At 42.5% G+C, this 16,234-nt stretch overlaps 1 protein-coding gene across 5 annotated transcripts in view; it reads left to right on the top strand.

Annotated features, from left to right (window-relative positions):
* Positions 1-875: 875 nt before the first annotated feature.
* LOC147031645 (beta-1,4-galactosyltransferase 4-like) overlaps positions 876-16,234 on the top strand; it is a 42,038-nt gene continuing 26,679 nt past the window's right edge. The window contains exons 1-3 of one of the 5 annotated variants that reach the window (XM_085866270.1): positions 876-911; positions 1,036-1,121; positions 11,507-11,760. In XM_085866270.1, coding sequence (XP_085722396.1) covers positions 1,114-1,121; positions 11,507-11,760 — 262 coding nt within the window. In that variant the 5' untranslated portion in view covers positions 876-911; positions 1,036-1,113. The other 4 variants (XM_085866287.1, XM_085866261.1, XM_085866278.1 and 1 more) reach the window with 4 other exon arrangements.

The following is a 16,234-nucleotide window of genomic DNA, read 5'->3' as shown; positions in this document are numbered from 1 at the left end:
GCTCCTCCGCCCTTTGACAGGTTTTGTTTTTAATCCTGCTGGGTGTCCATATCCAAACACCCTCCTCACCAGAAAACCTGGTGGGGGAGACGGTTTAGTCGCCGACAACCCGACCATGGAACAGGTTAGTACAGGTTTACATGGTACCTGTAGCAGGTCACAGATCTAACCTGACCTGACAGTGACTGTTTCACAACCTGCAGTTTTCATCGAAACTTCCTGAAACTTGGCATATATATGTAAAAATACCCTGCGCAGACAGTAACCATCTCCGATTTTGAAAATTCCTCCCAGAAAAAAAAGTTATGACGTCAAAATATCTCCGCTAATGGAAATCGCCTAAAAATTATCTCCGAAACAAGGCAAGCTTTTTGAATTGTGTTTGCGGGAATCGAGCAGGGCATGAGCACAGATAATAATTTATCGCAAACCTGATACATCACAATGACGTCATATTCGTTTTTATGACGTCATCATTCAGAGGACGAGGATCTTCGCTCATTCGAGCTTGTTCTCTTTGCATTTTGTGATGTCATGCGTTCTCCTGAAATGAAGGCCAGCAGGTGAAGTCTCTAATAATGGAGATGGATGCAAATGATTGAGAAGTGCAAACCAGGTGGAATTAGTGACGGGCGTACCTGGTATTATTGTGAAATACACCGGCAGGAACAAGTCAAGGTATAAATATTAAAATAAATATGGCCGCTGGGTGTAATCAGGTGAACAGGTAAATCAAAGAACATGGTGATTGGGGCACTTGGCGTTAAAATTCACCAATAAAAGTCGACACGATGAGTCGACACTCTTTTGGGGTAGGCCCTTCGAGCGCACCCTCTGGCTCATCACTTCACGTACGTGTGACGTACGTTAGTGACGTCATTCCGTCCCGACGTCGTGTTCCTCCTTTCAATGTAATTATATTCTCGTGTGCACACACACACCACCTGTTCGTCTGTGCGGGGAGTCCGATTCGATTCGATGTGATTATAATCGGTCTGAAAGATAAAAAAAATTACATTTCTCGTCTCGTCACAGGACGATTATCGACGGCGATCCGTCCGAACGAGTGTTTGTGTGAGGGGAAGCCGGACAGGGACGAGGACGAGGAAGTGAATGGGTCGGTATGTTCTCCCTTTAGTAATGTTTTTATTTGTATTTCAACCTCCTGTTGTAATCTCTCCTCGACTTCATCTTTTATTTATTACATCAAGGATCTGTCATTCGTGTGTGTGTGTGTGTGTGTGTGTGTGTGTGTGTGTGTGTGTGTGTGTGTGTGTGTGTGTGTGTGTGTGTGTGTGTGTGTGTGTGTGTGTGTGTGTGTGTGTGTGTGTGTGTATGTGTGTGTGTGTGTGTGTGTGTGTGTGTGTGTGTGTGTGTGTGTGTGTGTGTGTGAAACCATGAACAAATAGCTGTAATTACTCTGATCATGATTATTATTATTATCATATGTACTTGTTTGTGAACTATTTCGACCTGAGTTGAATCCTCGTCGGACTGGATTTAAAAAAAAATTCCCATTCCGCTGTAGGTGCCGCATCAAGGAGTACTGAGTACTGACTGCATCATGAAGCATCATTTCGGGGGGAAAAGGGCAGAAGGGATTCACGTTGTTGGTTCACGAGCGCCAGCCAGAGTAACCACTATGTTCGTGATGTCTGTCTGTCTGTCTGTCTGTGTGTCTGTTGGGTCGTCGATCTCGTCGAAAAAAAAAATATATATATTTTTTTGACATTTGTTCTCCCCTTATTATCAGTATTTAAAATGGCGATTTCAGTTGATGCAATGGCGATTTCGATGAAACTTGGTTGGTAGGTTCATACCATGACCTAGTTGTGTGCAAATGAGAACCGTTGCTATGGGCACCACCGTTGCCTCGCAACGGGACTGAAATTTTAGAAAATCAAAAATTTATTTTTTCAAAAATCGGGCCACGATCGACTGTGGGCAGTACATTCAGCCATATTGTCAAACATTTCCAGCCGGATCCTATGAAAACTGTCGGAGAAGATAGACTTTGAATGAACCCTGGTCCAAAACAATAAAAAAAACGAAGTTCGTTATATCTCAGAGACTATGAGTCCGATATACATGAAACTGGTATGGTAGGTTCATGGTATGTCTTAGTTATGTGTGAGAAAGAACCGTTGCTATGGACCCCTCCGTTGCCTCGCAACGGCCGAAAAACCTCTAAATGTGGGGGTATTTTAATGAAAAAAACAATCTGCAGCATTAACCCTTGAAGCCAGAATCATGAATTTTCTTGTGCTTAGTCCTCAGGTAATTCCCCATCGAACGGGCCCATCGCGTCAGGTTCTATTGGGTAGGCAACTACCCAGGTCCGCCTACCGGCTTGGCTGAGTGTGTCTGTCCAGAGTATAACTCCGTGGACTTTGATCCGATCTTGATGAAACTTGGTTATGTGTTCGATATCAATGTCCAGTTGTGTTTTCCTGGATGAGGGCGTGGCTACGCCCATTGTGGGCGGAGCCACGCCCCAAAAATAGCCATTTTTAGGGGGTAGTCGGATTAAAAATCTATCTTCTTCGAGGGAATTGACTGAATGGAATGGGTTCTTTGGTATTTGAATTGCAAAATGAATTATCTAAAACTTGTCGTTGTCTGATTTTTATTTTTCGTCACAAGGTCAAAAACTTGGAAAAATTGAGAATTTTGACATTAAAATCATACGACCACCCAAACTTTGAGGATGACAACTCAAACAACTTTGAGGATCCAAACTAGGATGACAATATTTTTCTATGCATAATCTTGAGGTCACTCCCCACCTAAAGTCTTGAAACCATTTTGCCTTATCTCGAACACCTTGCCCGTGGCGCCCCCTTTACGTTTGTTTTTTACGCCAATTTCATCAAAGTATGGATAATCCGAGGAGTGTGAAATGCCATATAGCCTATATGATGTTATATTGTTCCTGGAATGTTCCGGAGGAAGTTTTGCACCAAAGGTCATACTCCTTGACCGTTGACCTTTAAAGGTCAAATTTTCAAAGTTCTTGGAATCGAACTGGGTTTTCGACCTTCTTCTACGAACTAACACCAATAAGCTATAGCACGTATCCTGTTTCCTTATTTTAATGTCCACAACATTGTTTTGTGACCTTTAAAGGTTATGCAAAGGACAAATTTTGAAAGTTGTTGAACGAAACCGGGTTTTCCACATTTTGCAGCTGATAATCTGTCACTCGTAACACATCATGTTGATCATTTTTATAACTTGGTCAAACATTATCACATTGTCTCATCCTTGAATTCTGAAACAATATACATCGTCGAATACCGCTCGTGAACCATCGTCGTCTTCAGACTTGTTGTTTTTTTTCGAGACTATCTAATCTGCGATCATGTCTGCTAAAGATTACTCCTTTGGCTCGCTTGTGAATCTGTATAGATTTCGATGATTGGTGATTTAAAATTTATTTTGTTCGAATGGGAGAATATTTCAAAGGTAGTACATGCACTCTTTAGCAGACTCGGTGACGTAATGGTTAGAGCGTTTACTGTGTCTCTGGGAGTTTGTTGGTTCGGTTAAGTCGTACTAAAGACTTTATATAACGATGGTGCGTGCTGCTTACTTGCTTGATGCTCAGCACCTAAAATGATAGAGAATGGACAAACAACACAATAAACAAGTGAAAAAAAAAACGCATGAAATGTCATAGCCCCCATTGTTTTAGTAATTTTGCTGTACGGAGTTGAAGGGTGAGCCCATATTTATGTAGGCCCACAACTAAAATGGCCGCCACTCTACCTGCCAGTCATCTTTGAACAGATCACAAAATAAAGTGAGGCGCATGTGTATGACATCATATACTGTGCTTGTGCTAAGTTTAAAGAAAACCGGACCATGCATGTTGGAGGAATGCTTGGTGACATGTTTAAGTAACAAAATGTTTGGCAGTCGGCCATCTTGGATCTGATCATCTTGGAAAAACTGACGTGTTCATGTAAGCAATCATTCTTTATCTGTGTGCCAAGTTTGAACAACATCGGTAAATAAATGTCCAAAAAATGGTTGAGGACGTGTTCAACATCGGGTTTTTTTTATTGATTATTATTCTTATTATGTTCTTTTACAACTAAAATGGCCGCCAGTGCATGTGTACCACCGCGAAACAAAATGATGTGCATATGTACAACCATCATGTGTTGTCTTTGTGCCAGTACGAATAAAATTGGTCCACATAGTGTACATCCGTGATATGGCTGTGGATGCACACACGCACGTACAGCCACGAAAATCGACACCAAATCCATCGTCCAAAACGTGGACTAATAACCCTTACCAGGAAACCGTCTTGGCAGCACCAATTTTACCCCCCACCCAATGACGAATAGGGACAAGAATATAAATGCATGAACCAAACAGAAAACTATGTTCCTGCTTTATCAATATTCTTCATAATTTGACTTTCACCTTTGTACCAACTCTGCTTGTTTTCTTCAGCAAAGCACAGCACTTGCAGCAATCAACCGCCACCAACTTTACCGGTCTTTTGAAGAAATTTTTAGCAAGTGTTTAATACATTGCCGAAGATCAAAGCTCCATACTATTCTTTGGGTGGTACGAGAAGCAGGATGACATCTCTCATAACAAATATGAAAAGCTCAACTACCTCTCTGTAAGTGCTTTACTAAAGAATCACAGCTCTTTATGATTAGTTGAACAATATTTCCAACCAGCAGAAGCCCATTGTAAAAATACCATGAGAGGAAGGCTTTTTCTTTTATTAGAAAAAAAAAAGTAAGCCTTTTATTCAAAAAAATTGATTGGGTAAACTTACCATTGATTACATGAAGATAATTTTAGGCTTTGATGGAAGTACAGGCTGCCTACAGTCTTATTGCGGTTTAAAAATTATCTTAAAACCAAACCAAAAGAGCTACAATGATGGGAGTCCCCCCTCCCCCCTTTGCATTTTGTCATGTAATTGGTCTCGCCTCGAAGAGGATGCGAGAGTATTGTGTGTCTGTGTGTGTGTCCATGTCTATATATTTTTCACTTTAAAAATGGTTTTCTCTGCAACCGCTTGTCTGATCGATGAGAAACCTCCAACAGAGGAGGAACCGCCCATGGAGAATATTTTTTTTTTTTGCTAACTCTGATGTCGTAGGTCACATGGTATGGGAGCTATATTGGATTAAAGGAAAAAATTTGGACGACATTTTTTCCAAAACCACTCAACTAAAAAATAATTAGAAACTTGGCATATGTCATCAACTCCCCCATGGGGAATATAGGGTGATGAGGATGATGTCATCAGAGAAGTAGTATTCCAGCTATAATTGGTTGAATTTAAATCTTTATCCTCCTCCTACTCCTTCGTATGTAGCATCATTGGCTGCTGATCATTTTTCCAACCTCAGAAAGATGACGGGCTGAGTCAATCTGAAACTTCATAAATCTAATCTATAGACTGATGTGAGTGAAGAATTAAATTTATGACGTTCATAAACCATGCCAAGAAACTATGTAATATAATAGGATGATACAGGCACGTGGGCCATTATGGCGTGTTCAGTTAAAGATGGTATTTTTGTTCAGAATGAATGTGCGAGGTGAGATTATGTATTCCAAGAGTGCCGTTCTCGTTTCTTGTAGGCTCTGTCGGGATCGTTGTTATTTTTTTTGTTGTGTTTTTTTTCTTCCACCCGATATCGATTTACCAGTAATAAAGAAAATTTATTTTTTACGCAGGTTCCAAAAATACATAATGTTCCAATGGCACATGACATGTTCATATATGATGTACACATCATTGATACACGGTAATATTTCAAAGTATTCCCACACAGGGCTCCCTCCTCCCCCCCCCAACATGAGAACGGTTATTTTACTTCCAACTTCAACTTGTATTCAAATGATTTTGTTTTAAAGCGAGATCAGTGTTTGTAATCAGCAGTATCCATCGCTATCACGGATCGTCGTACCAGTTCATACTGGGATGACTATCGCCGTGTCGGTAATCAGCACATGCTTTCTAAAGCGCACCCGATTCATGTAAATATCCAATTGGCAAATGCTTTTAAAATGGCCACGAGGGTAAAGAAAAACGTGATTGCTTGTCTGGTGCTCGGATGCTGAGGGTTAAAACCTACTGTACCGACTTCGTGGTAAGTCTTGACGTCATATGTTTCGCTGCTCCAGGGATAGCTGAGATGAAGAGTGTATCAAATCTTTTAAAATCATGTCCGGTATTTAAGGATTGTAAACTCTTTTCTTCAATTTGTTGGTGATGTATCGGGGTTACCGTTTTATTTATTTATTATTATTATTTTTTTTTTCCCGGTGTACCAGTATATATTGATATGAAAAATTATTCCGGTATATCGCTGGACCCTAGTTTCTTGTGTTCTGCAGCACATCCAAATGATAATCCACTTCAATCCACATGTTGGCCAACATATCCCTCATCACACTGCTGATGCAATGCACAACAATGTTGTAAATGGCCCTTTTCAGGCCCAATCGTCTTGCAGTATAGGGAAAAACTCTTCGCATCTACCAATTGGATGTGGAAGCTATTAGACGAGCAAAATGTGATTACCATATTTTCGTGCAGATAACCCACCCTCTGGTATATCCCACACCTGGGGAAAAAGTGCTCTTGGAAAATTTCAGGCATGTATACCCCACAAGGCAGCTTCCCTCTCCAGATGACTGGAAGATATGCGATTTTTCACATTTCCTGCAGCGAACATGACTTTGTTGTCAAGGGACAATGAACGACTCTTCAAATACAACTTCCACGAGGGGAGGGGGTCGAAAGGACCGAGTAAAGGCTATCTTCAAGTGGTTGAGGTGAAACAGCATGCCACTCTCTCTAGATTCCCTGGCCAAACTGACCTTTCTCTTCTAAAACTCGATTCAAAACTGTCTGTCATGTGACCTCATCAGGGCACTATTAAGCTTTTGCTTTGTTTCCAAGCATGATCTAGTCCATGTCCGTGTCTGTGTCCTGTAATTTCAGCAAACCACCAATTGGCTCTCACATAATCAATTATGTCTAAAGTGGCTAGGATCTTTGTAATTAACTCTCTTGCTCTTCTACACAAAGAAAGTTACACAAGGTAAACCCTTTGCTGTTTCAAACCATACCTGGGTTCTTCTACAGCTGTAGACATTCAAAAATAGCACATGCTACATGCTCCTGCCTACACACCCTCCACCCCCAAATCGGCTGCCGGGTCAGTTTAATCACTTTTTTTGTGAGTGTCTACACTGTTGCTGATAAAACGAGTACCGCTGAGACACCCAAACATACCACATGCACTGCCAATAGCAGTCATCATGGAAAGATCTGAGCCACGTGGGGACCATTGATTATGTAAAAGCTGATTGAGTGTTACCTCCAATTATTGGTGAGATGCAATTGGGTCTTGATATTTATGACTGCTATTGGTCTTGCACGTGGTCCATGTTCTGGAGGCTTGGTGCACGTTTGCATACACTGTCGCTGATGACTCACCAATAAGGGATTAAACTGGTCTGGTGGCTGATCTCGGGCATGTAGCATTGGGATTGTCATGTATGTGCGATTTGTGAATATTTGCAGCTGTAGAACCCATGTAAGTTTTTAAATGGCAAAGGGATTACCTTGTGTACCTGTTCTTTGACCAGAAGAGCAGGGGTTGGGGGGTGGTGAGGTGTCGGGAAGGGGTGTTATACAGTGTGTGTGTGTGTGTGTGTGTGTGTGTGTGTGTGTGTGTGTGTGTGTGTGTGTATGTATATGTATATTGCAAACAAGTACCACCTGTCACTTTGCTGATGGGGATATTAAAGGGAGGGAGAAAAAGAGGGGTGAGAGTGAGTAGGTGGAGGGGAAAAGAGCGAGGAGGGGTGGGGAAGGGAAGGTCGCATGAGGTGAGAAAAAGGGAAGGCAGACATGCGGTGGAGCATTTAATTACGATTCGTACTGTCTCATGATAATGATTCTGCATATAATAACGGTGAAGATGGAAACAAAATAATGTCTGAAATCCATTTTCTACCGGTCATACTAAAAATACCGCCCGGACATGTCCGGACATAATCACTGCCGAGACATAGAGAGGGACATGGGGAGATAGTGGTTAGCAGAGAGAAAATGTTGTGCTTTATGAACCCCCACACACACATGTACATATATTTATATATTGTTGTGAATTCGCGCCCCGCCGGCGTGCGAGCGACCGCTTCGCCCACCGAACGTGCAATTCAGTCGTGACCCTCTCGGAACAATGCCGGAGCTAGTCACGGGTGGGTGTTTAACTTCAACACAACTCAGTCCGCATTCTACCCGCACGAAATAGGGTCCGAACGCTGAATGGTCGATTTACCTCAGTACACGCGCGGATAGCGTACCGAGGAGTTTTACCACGCCACAGGTCGACTCCGGACACGAACCGCTTAAGCGGCTCATTCCGTGCTACAGGGATAACCGAGCGGAGTTATCGTCGACCTTGACGGTTCAGATTATTTACTGGGCGTTTTAAACCCACGACCAATCCCTTACGTGATGCAAGATGGAGATTCAATAAAAGGAAAAGACGAAGCAAAACGGGGAACAATCGGACAAGCACATTTAATGCGGAAGGCACATATATTACAGTAAAACAAAGGAACAAAAGCAATACACGTATATGTTTATGCAAAGAACCAACGCAGATCTACAACCGAATAAGGAAATTCACATGGCAACACTTAAAACAGTTCTACTTCTCAAGACTGGCGCCACCCACAGACATTTACACAAAACCCCAAAAGAAAAGGAAGTGGCGACTTCCCTGAGCGCGTCGTCCAGCCCTTGGCGACTGCAACTCCGAGTCCCTCCGGTGAGGTCCACTGAACTCGTGCCTCGCGCCTGCACATGTCGTCCGCCCGACAGCTCGGACGGGGTTTTGGGGGAATGGGCCAGATTTTCGCCGCTATCTCGGGGGGGGGGGGATAGCAGGTGCTCCGTCCCACTAGCGGGGTCTCAGGACTGCACCAGCTCCGATCGACCCTCCGACCAGGGACCAGGTTCGCCGACCCGTGGCAATTCGACGACCTTCACCCGACCACGACCAGACATGAATGAACGAATAGAACCTCAACCTCTTCCTCCGAACGAACGAACTATAAGCAGGGACTCTCCAACAACTCTCGACAATTCTCATTCAGGGACAAGGGAACGACGTTATCGTCGACCTTTACGCCCACGCCTTTTGTAGGGTCGGGCTCTGCCCTTCGCCCCGCCCCGTTTCTGGCTCCACCTCCCTTCTGGAAGCTTCCCAAAAAGGGGCGTGCCCTCTCGTTCCCCCCCTCCCCGCACCGTGCGGAGGACGAGGAAAGTCAGTTTTGGCTCGGGGCCAGGGAATTATTCCCCCAAAATCAGGCCCCCCCACCTTTTTTCACCTTTGACCTCTAGCTCAAATCGCACCTCCTCCATGCCAAAGCGCGGGAAAACCAGGAGGGAAAATCCAGCGGGACATCTTTGGGCGGGAGATGCCCCTTCACACCCTTGTTGCTGTTGCCACTCCGCTCCTTTCATCCGTCCCGCGGAGATCGTGACCGCACGGTGCTCGTTGAGTGGCGAAAATGGTGGTAGCGTAGTTGTGGAAGGTGGTGTGAATGGCATGATCGTTGAGATGTTGTATTTGGGCGATGTTCGTTGTTGTTCTTGCACCAAAAGAAAAACGGCTCACTGAAGAATCGCAGCCCGAATGGATCACATATATATTCCCTCTATACAACGGGTTTGGGCTAACTACACATGAACTTACCGATATATCTCACCTGAGGACCCTTATGGTGTATTGCGAATTTCCACAGCCGTAACAATATATATATATATATATATATATATATATATATATATATATATATATATATATATATATATATATATATATATATATATATATATATATATATATATATATATATATATATATATATGAGTTGGTGTGATTACTGACTCCAGTGCATACTGTATACAACCCAAAAACCTTGAGTAGCTTTCACCGTTGTTTTGGGGGAATTTCCATAAACAATTAAAAAAAAAAACAACATTGCATTTATATAAACTTTTCAGAGATGTGCATAAACATTAACCTTTTATAAAGAGCTGCGTGTGACTCGTGGGAAAAAATTTGGCTTGCTAATTTATAAAATGCGTTAATACGGCTCGAAACTCGGGTGTATTCAAATATATCTTGCTTTGAAACTTACAAAGAGAAACGTATACCCTTTGTAAAGCACACCCGATAACCATTTGTTTTATAAACAGTCATGAGGACAAAGGAAAACCTGACAAAATCTCCATAAGATACGGGATGAAACTTTTCCTCCACAGCACCGTAATGGTTATCAGATGCCCACACACCCGCAGAGTCCCTACAGATCCAAATCTACCCATAATGTACCACATCCGTATGTGTTGTGTATATACCTCTAGCTTGTATAGCAAATGCCGACTCTACATCCCGATCGGGACATGAACTTCACCGCCATTGATTGTAGGGCACTCGACAAGTGGCTTAAGCACTCCAATGGAACGCCTGGCTTGGCAATCAATTATCAATTATAATCGATTAAACCCATGCTCCCGGAAACACCCAAGCAATTAACAAATTGGACAAATGAACACTTAAAAAAAAAAAAATCGGTCGGAACTGCTGCTGAATTCAATTCTGGAGCTTAAACTTTGTATTTCAGCTTGGTTTAAGAGATTCTTGAGGTTATGGCATGTGCGGAAATGAAATAATGCTGTTGTTACAATAAAGATATATGTTAAGAGTCTTCACATGTGTTTTATTGGATTCCTTGACCTCAAAAACATAGGTATAGACATCAAGGCAATCGGGCTACTTAGAGCCGTTTAATGGGCAAAAATGTGTTTTGCGGCGGCCATTTTGAATTTCTTAATTTTTGGTGGGAACCGCTGGAGTGACATCGTGGTTCCCACAATTTTTGAAATCGGCACACCCAAAAACCCCCAGGGCAAAGTTTCATGCTTCTTTCCAGAAGTGCACACTGATTTCATATATCCTCCCCGCTAAAGTAACAAACAAACGGAGGCAAAAAATTTTTTGCCAAGTAACAGAGAGGGGGTGAAACCATAACCTCCATCTTTGGTGGTGGAGGTAAAAATAGTAATTTCAGAAATATTTCATCTAACTACCAGGTTTAGATGTGTAAAAACATCCCAAAGTTCAGGATGAAGGTTAAACTAGGAAATGAGGCCATTTGGGCCATCATTGCTATGTTGTACTCCTGAGTTAATCTCGCTATAAACAATCTTCCTGATGTTTAAAGTCTGAATAACCCGATATTGATTGTGTGACCCAACTTCTTTATCCAGAATATCACACTACATAGCTAATCATTCAGGTTAACTGTTATACACTATGGTTATCCATTATGAATTGTGCAGTTGTTACATTTTGCACACATCCACGCAGACATCCATCCATCCATTCCCATAATAACCTAATTATTTCCCATTGCTTTCCTTCCCTCTACACAGAACAATGACAATTCCACGTTACTCCACAAGATTATATGTCCTCGTAGGCCTACCACTTGTTGTAGGCATCTTGTCTCTCCTGTTCCTCATTCCACGGTCACCAATTCCAGTGGCTTTAGAGGAAACTCGCCGAGATTTGGGGCGTGGGTCGTGGGGTGACATGCCATTGTCGGCAGCTAAATGTGAGGAACACAAGCATAACAAGACGTTCAAGGACAAACGACCACCCTGCACCATCCCTTCACCTCGGCTATGTGAGTCAAAGCCATCCATCTCTGGGCATTGTTTCACCATCTTTGCTGTGTTTGGACATTTTATGCAGATGAAATGTTTTTTTTTTTGAGAAAATGAAAAGTATGGAGTTCTGAAATTGGGAAAGTGGATTTTGAAAGTGGCTGGCCTGTCACTGGGTCACTTGGCCATGATAGGTGATCCTGTGCTCACCAACTGGATGCTCATGCGCCCATATTGCTGGGGACTCTTGCTAAATAATGTCTTTTGAGCTTAGGAATGCATGTGTACAATAGGTGCTATGTATGGACAATGCTTGACCAATGGAGGAAAATATGCTACAAACTGGGTAGATTAATAATACAAGCAACTTATTATTAAAAGGGAAAGGAAATGTATGTGTACAATAGGCAGGTGATTTAGCTAAACATATTATAATGGTCATGTGGTCTGACCCGGTTCCCCAGGTTCGAATCTGGTGAGTCGCTGAGACCACATCAGTCCCCTGCAGCAGAGAACCTGCCCCCCCCCTCCGGTTTGTGGTCTGCACAAACGTTATAACATTTTATTTTTAAAAGTCCGTTTTTACCAGATATGCTTTGATTCTTTGCGGAGCACCTTGCAAAACCTCCGAAAATATAGGCACAGATCTTGCAGACACGATGGAAAAGCAGTCCCTCTGGGAGATAGGGCGTGATGTCAAGCAGTGAAAGCATTAAATCGTAGAGCTCAATGAAGCTGGACAATTTTGCCACATTCCTAAACTTTTTGTTCATTCAATTTAATTCTCCAAACAGGAGAAAAAGATAAGTTTAATGCTTTGGAAATTACACATTTTCTTGTGTATATATGGAGAAGGGGAGGGGGTGGGGGGGGGAGACCATAGCCTTACTTTCTTAAAGTAAATAAGTGTATCGGTTTCGTTTTATGACTCATTATTTCTTTAAATTATCAGATTTCACTCCAGATCTTGACACTTTAGTCGGACGATATCCGGTCATCAAAATTTATTTTGTTTTCTGATGGTGTACTTTTATTAGTCCGTAAGAGTAGATTGTGGAAAATCGTATCACATAATGCATGAAATCGCTCCAACCTCCTAATTTTAAAACTATAGTACTTACAAAAGCTATGTATACAGCGATTCGTAGCTATGATGAACAGGCATTCGATAATATGAATGAGGAAAGTGGGGGGAAAAAAAACAACTGTCGTTAAGAAATTGTTGCAGCCTGTTCCAAGTCAAAGCATGATTGAGCAGGACAAAAAACATGGCAGCTTCAGACTCCAGCGAGGTTTCCCAGGATGCACCTCAAGACCCCAAAGAGTGAGGTGGCCGAGGATGCGCCTGATAAAGGATATTAAATGAGGCCGTTAATTATCTTCAAAAGGGGTGTTTTAATTAACCCAAACACCCAATTTTCACTCTTGCACTTCCTTGGAGTTTCCTGAGTATGCAAGCAAAGTTTCAGGCTGCTAGGTTTCATGGTTTTGGAGTTATGGAGGAGAAACACACTCACACTGACTGACTGACTGTCACTTGACAAAATAAATATGAGCCCACATTCGCTTGACAGACGGAAACCTCCCCCTCCCCTCGGCCTGGTGCATCCCTCTTGGAGATTGCATTAGTATAGTGAGCCCGCTGCTCATGACGGGCATTGTCCCCCCCCTCCCCCACCACCCCTAATGATTGGTGAATGATACCTCTAGGCCCCTCACTCTTTATTAGATTCTCAGTCGTCGGGTACCGACCACAAATGGGCATGAGCTTTATACCATCACACCCCCCCCCCCGCCCAGTGCTCTGAGATGACAATCAGCACCCCAAGCACATCTGCGCCAGGCCAGTCAAAAACAGCATGGCATGGCACAACCAGCACAGCAATTAGCGCAGAGTCATCAATCCCAGACAAAGCGAGCGAGGTGAAGTGATGATGCTTGAGGACCCATGACTGACCCGAGCGAGCAATCCCTCGCATTTGTATTCCCGGTCCCGGTTTGTAACTGTCTTTTGTCCTCTATGATCTGCAAATTTGTCTGTGCGCCTTGGCCCAATTGACAACACAGTGCGGAGGTGTCAAATGGGAAATTTGATGTATCCATGGCAATCTTGGGAGAGGGGGGTGGATTTTGCAAGTATGGTGCTCTGCACGATGTCTTTTTATTGTTTTTGAACACTGCTCCTTCCGAATTCCATATCCAGGTGATGCATGATGCCATCGTCTGGTGCCAAACGAATGGAGTACTCGGTTTTCACTCCATTTTTGGGTAGTCGATCTTGTCGAAAAAAAAAAAAAAAAATTCCAAAAATGTTTTTTTTGAGATTTGTTCTACCCTTATTAACAGTATTTTAAATGGTGACTTCAGTTAATACAATGATTTCGATGAAACTTGGTTGGTGGGTTCATACCATGACCTAGTTGTGTGTAAATGAGAACTGTTGCTGTGGACACCACCGTTTCCTAGCAACGGGACTTTGAAAAATCATAAAAAATTTATTTTTTCAAAAATCGGGCCACAAGCGACTGTGGGCAGTACATTCAGCCATATTGTCAAAAATTTCCAGCCGGATCCTATGAAAACTGTCGGAGAAGATAGACTTTGAATGAACCCTGGTCGAAAACAATAAAAAAACGAAGTTCGTTATATCTCGGACTATGAGTCAGATATACATGAAACTGGTATGGTGGGTTCATGGTATGTTCTAGTTATGTGTGAGAAAGAACCGTTGCTCGGGACCCCTCCGTTGCCTAGCAACGGCCGAAAAACCTCTAAATGTGGGGGTATTTTTGTGAAAAAACAATCTGCAGCATTAACCCTTGAAGCTGGAATCATGAATTTTCTTGTGCTTAATCCTCAGGTCATTCCCTATCAAACGGGCCCATCGCATCAGGTTCTATTGGGTAGGCGACTACCCATGTCCATCTACCGGCTTGTTGGGTAGTCTATGTTGTCGAAAAAAAAATTCAATTTTTTTTTTGAGATTTGTTCTACAGTTATTATCAGTATTTAAAACGGCGATTTCAGTTAATACAATGGCGATTTCGATGAAACTTGGTTGGTAGGTTCATACCATGACCGAGTTGTGTGCAAATGAGAACCGTTGCTATGGACACCACCGTTGCCTAGCAACGGGACTTTGAAATTTTTTAAAAATCATAAAAATTTATTTTTTCAAAAATCGGGCCACGAGCGACTGTGGGCAGTACATTCAGCCATATTGTCAAAAATTTCCAGTCGGATCCTATGAAAACTGATGGAGAAGATAGATTTTGAATGAACCCTGGTCGAAAACAATTAAAAAACGAAGTTCGTTGTATCTCAGACTATGAGTCAGATATACATGAAACTGGTATGGTAGGTTCATGGTCTATCCTAGTTATGTGTGAGAAAGAACCGTTGCTATGGTCCCCTCCGTTGCCTCGCAACGCCTGAAAAACCTCTAAAAGTGGAGGTATTTTAACGAAAAAACAATCTGCAGCATTAACCCTTAACTAGAATCATGAATTTTCTTGTGCTTAATCCTCAGGTCATTCCCAATCGAACGGGCCCACCGCATCAGGTTCTATTGGGCAGTCGACTACCCATGTCCGCCTACCGGCTTGCCTTGTTTGTTTGTCTGTCCTGGTGATATCTCAGGTGTGTTTTGAGCTTGGAAGCTGCTATTTGAACGTGACAGTAACCAAGTGATTTGGCTATAAAGGGTATCTTTCATTTTTTTTTGTAATTTATTGATTAATCGATTAATTATTCATTTTTCGATGAATTAATTTTCAAAAAGTTGGAGATTCAGATGAAACGGTGGTGGTTTTGGTATGCTATTAGCCTCATAAGAAATTCATTATTTTATGATTATTTATTTATTTTAATTATGCAATCAATCGATTTATTGTACACTGCTCCCTCCCAATTCCATCTCCATGTGCTGTACGGCGGCATCGCCGGGTGCCGAAGGTGCCCCGGCAATGTCACGCGCTGGAGGATTTGTTGTTTATTTCTTTGGAATGGGGGCAGTGTACTTTGAATGTGTATCTACTTCTTGTTAGTTCTGATTTGCCAAGGGAAAACTTGCTACGATGGAGAATGCCAGTCTGCAGCTGGCTTTGGGGAGGTGAACTTGGATACGTGGTTTGGGCAAGAGATTTCTGATTGGTGAGACCCAGAAGTTTGTGAGACTGAATTTATTCAGAGAGTTGTTTATGAAATAAATGGGAGGGTTCACCAAGTGGTACTGTCAGAGAGACTTATTGAATGTGAGATTTGTCAAGGTTGATGGGTATTATTTGGAGTGTTGGACCCATTCCTGATTGTCAAGATCTAAAGAGAGGAAATTGGCTGCTGTTAGGGTGGAGTCGTCATCAAAAGACGAATAGGGTTTACCAGAGATTCAAAGATCGGTGAGGAAGGTAAGAAACAACTGGGCCAAAGACACAGTTTTGGAGCACCTCAACCTGGAGAGGAGAGGATTCCAATCACACATTTTAAATGTAAAAA

Source organism: Eptatretus burgeri, chromosome 2 (assembly GCF_056783735.1).
Source record: "Eptatretus burgeri isolate ZD-2024b chromosome 2, Ebu_testis_v1, whole genome shotgun sequence".
NCBI classification, from domain to species: Eukaryota; Metazoa; Chordata; class Myxini; order Myxiniformes; family Myxinidae; genus Eptatretus; species Eptatretus burgeri.
Note: the sequence above shows the minus strand (reverse complement) of the source record. Positions and strands in the feature narration are given on the sequence as shown.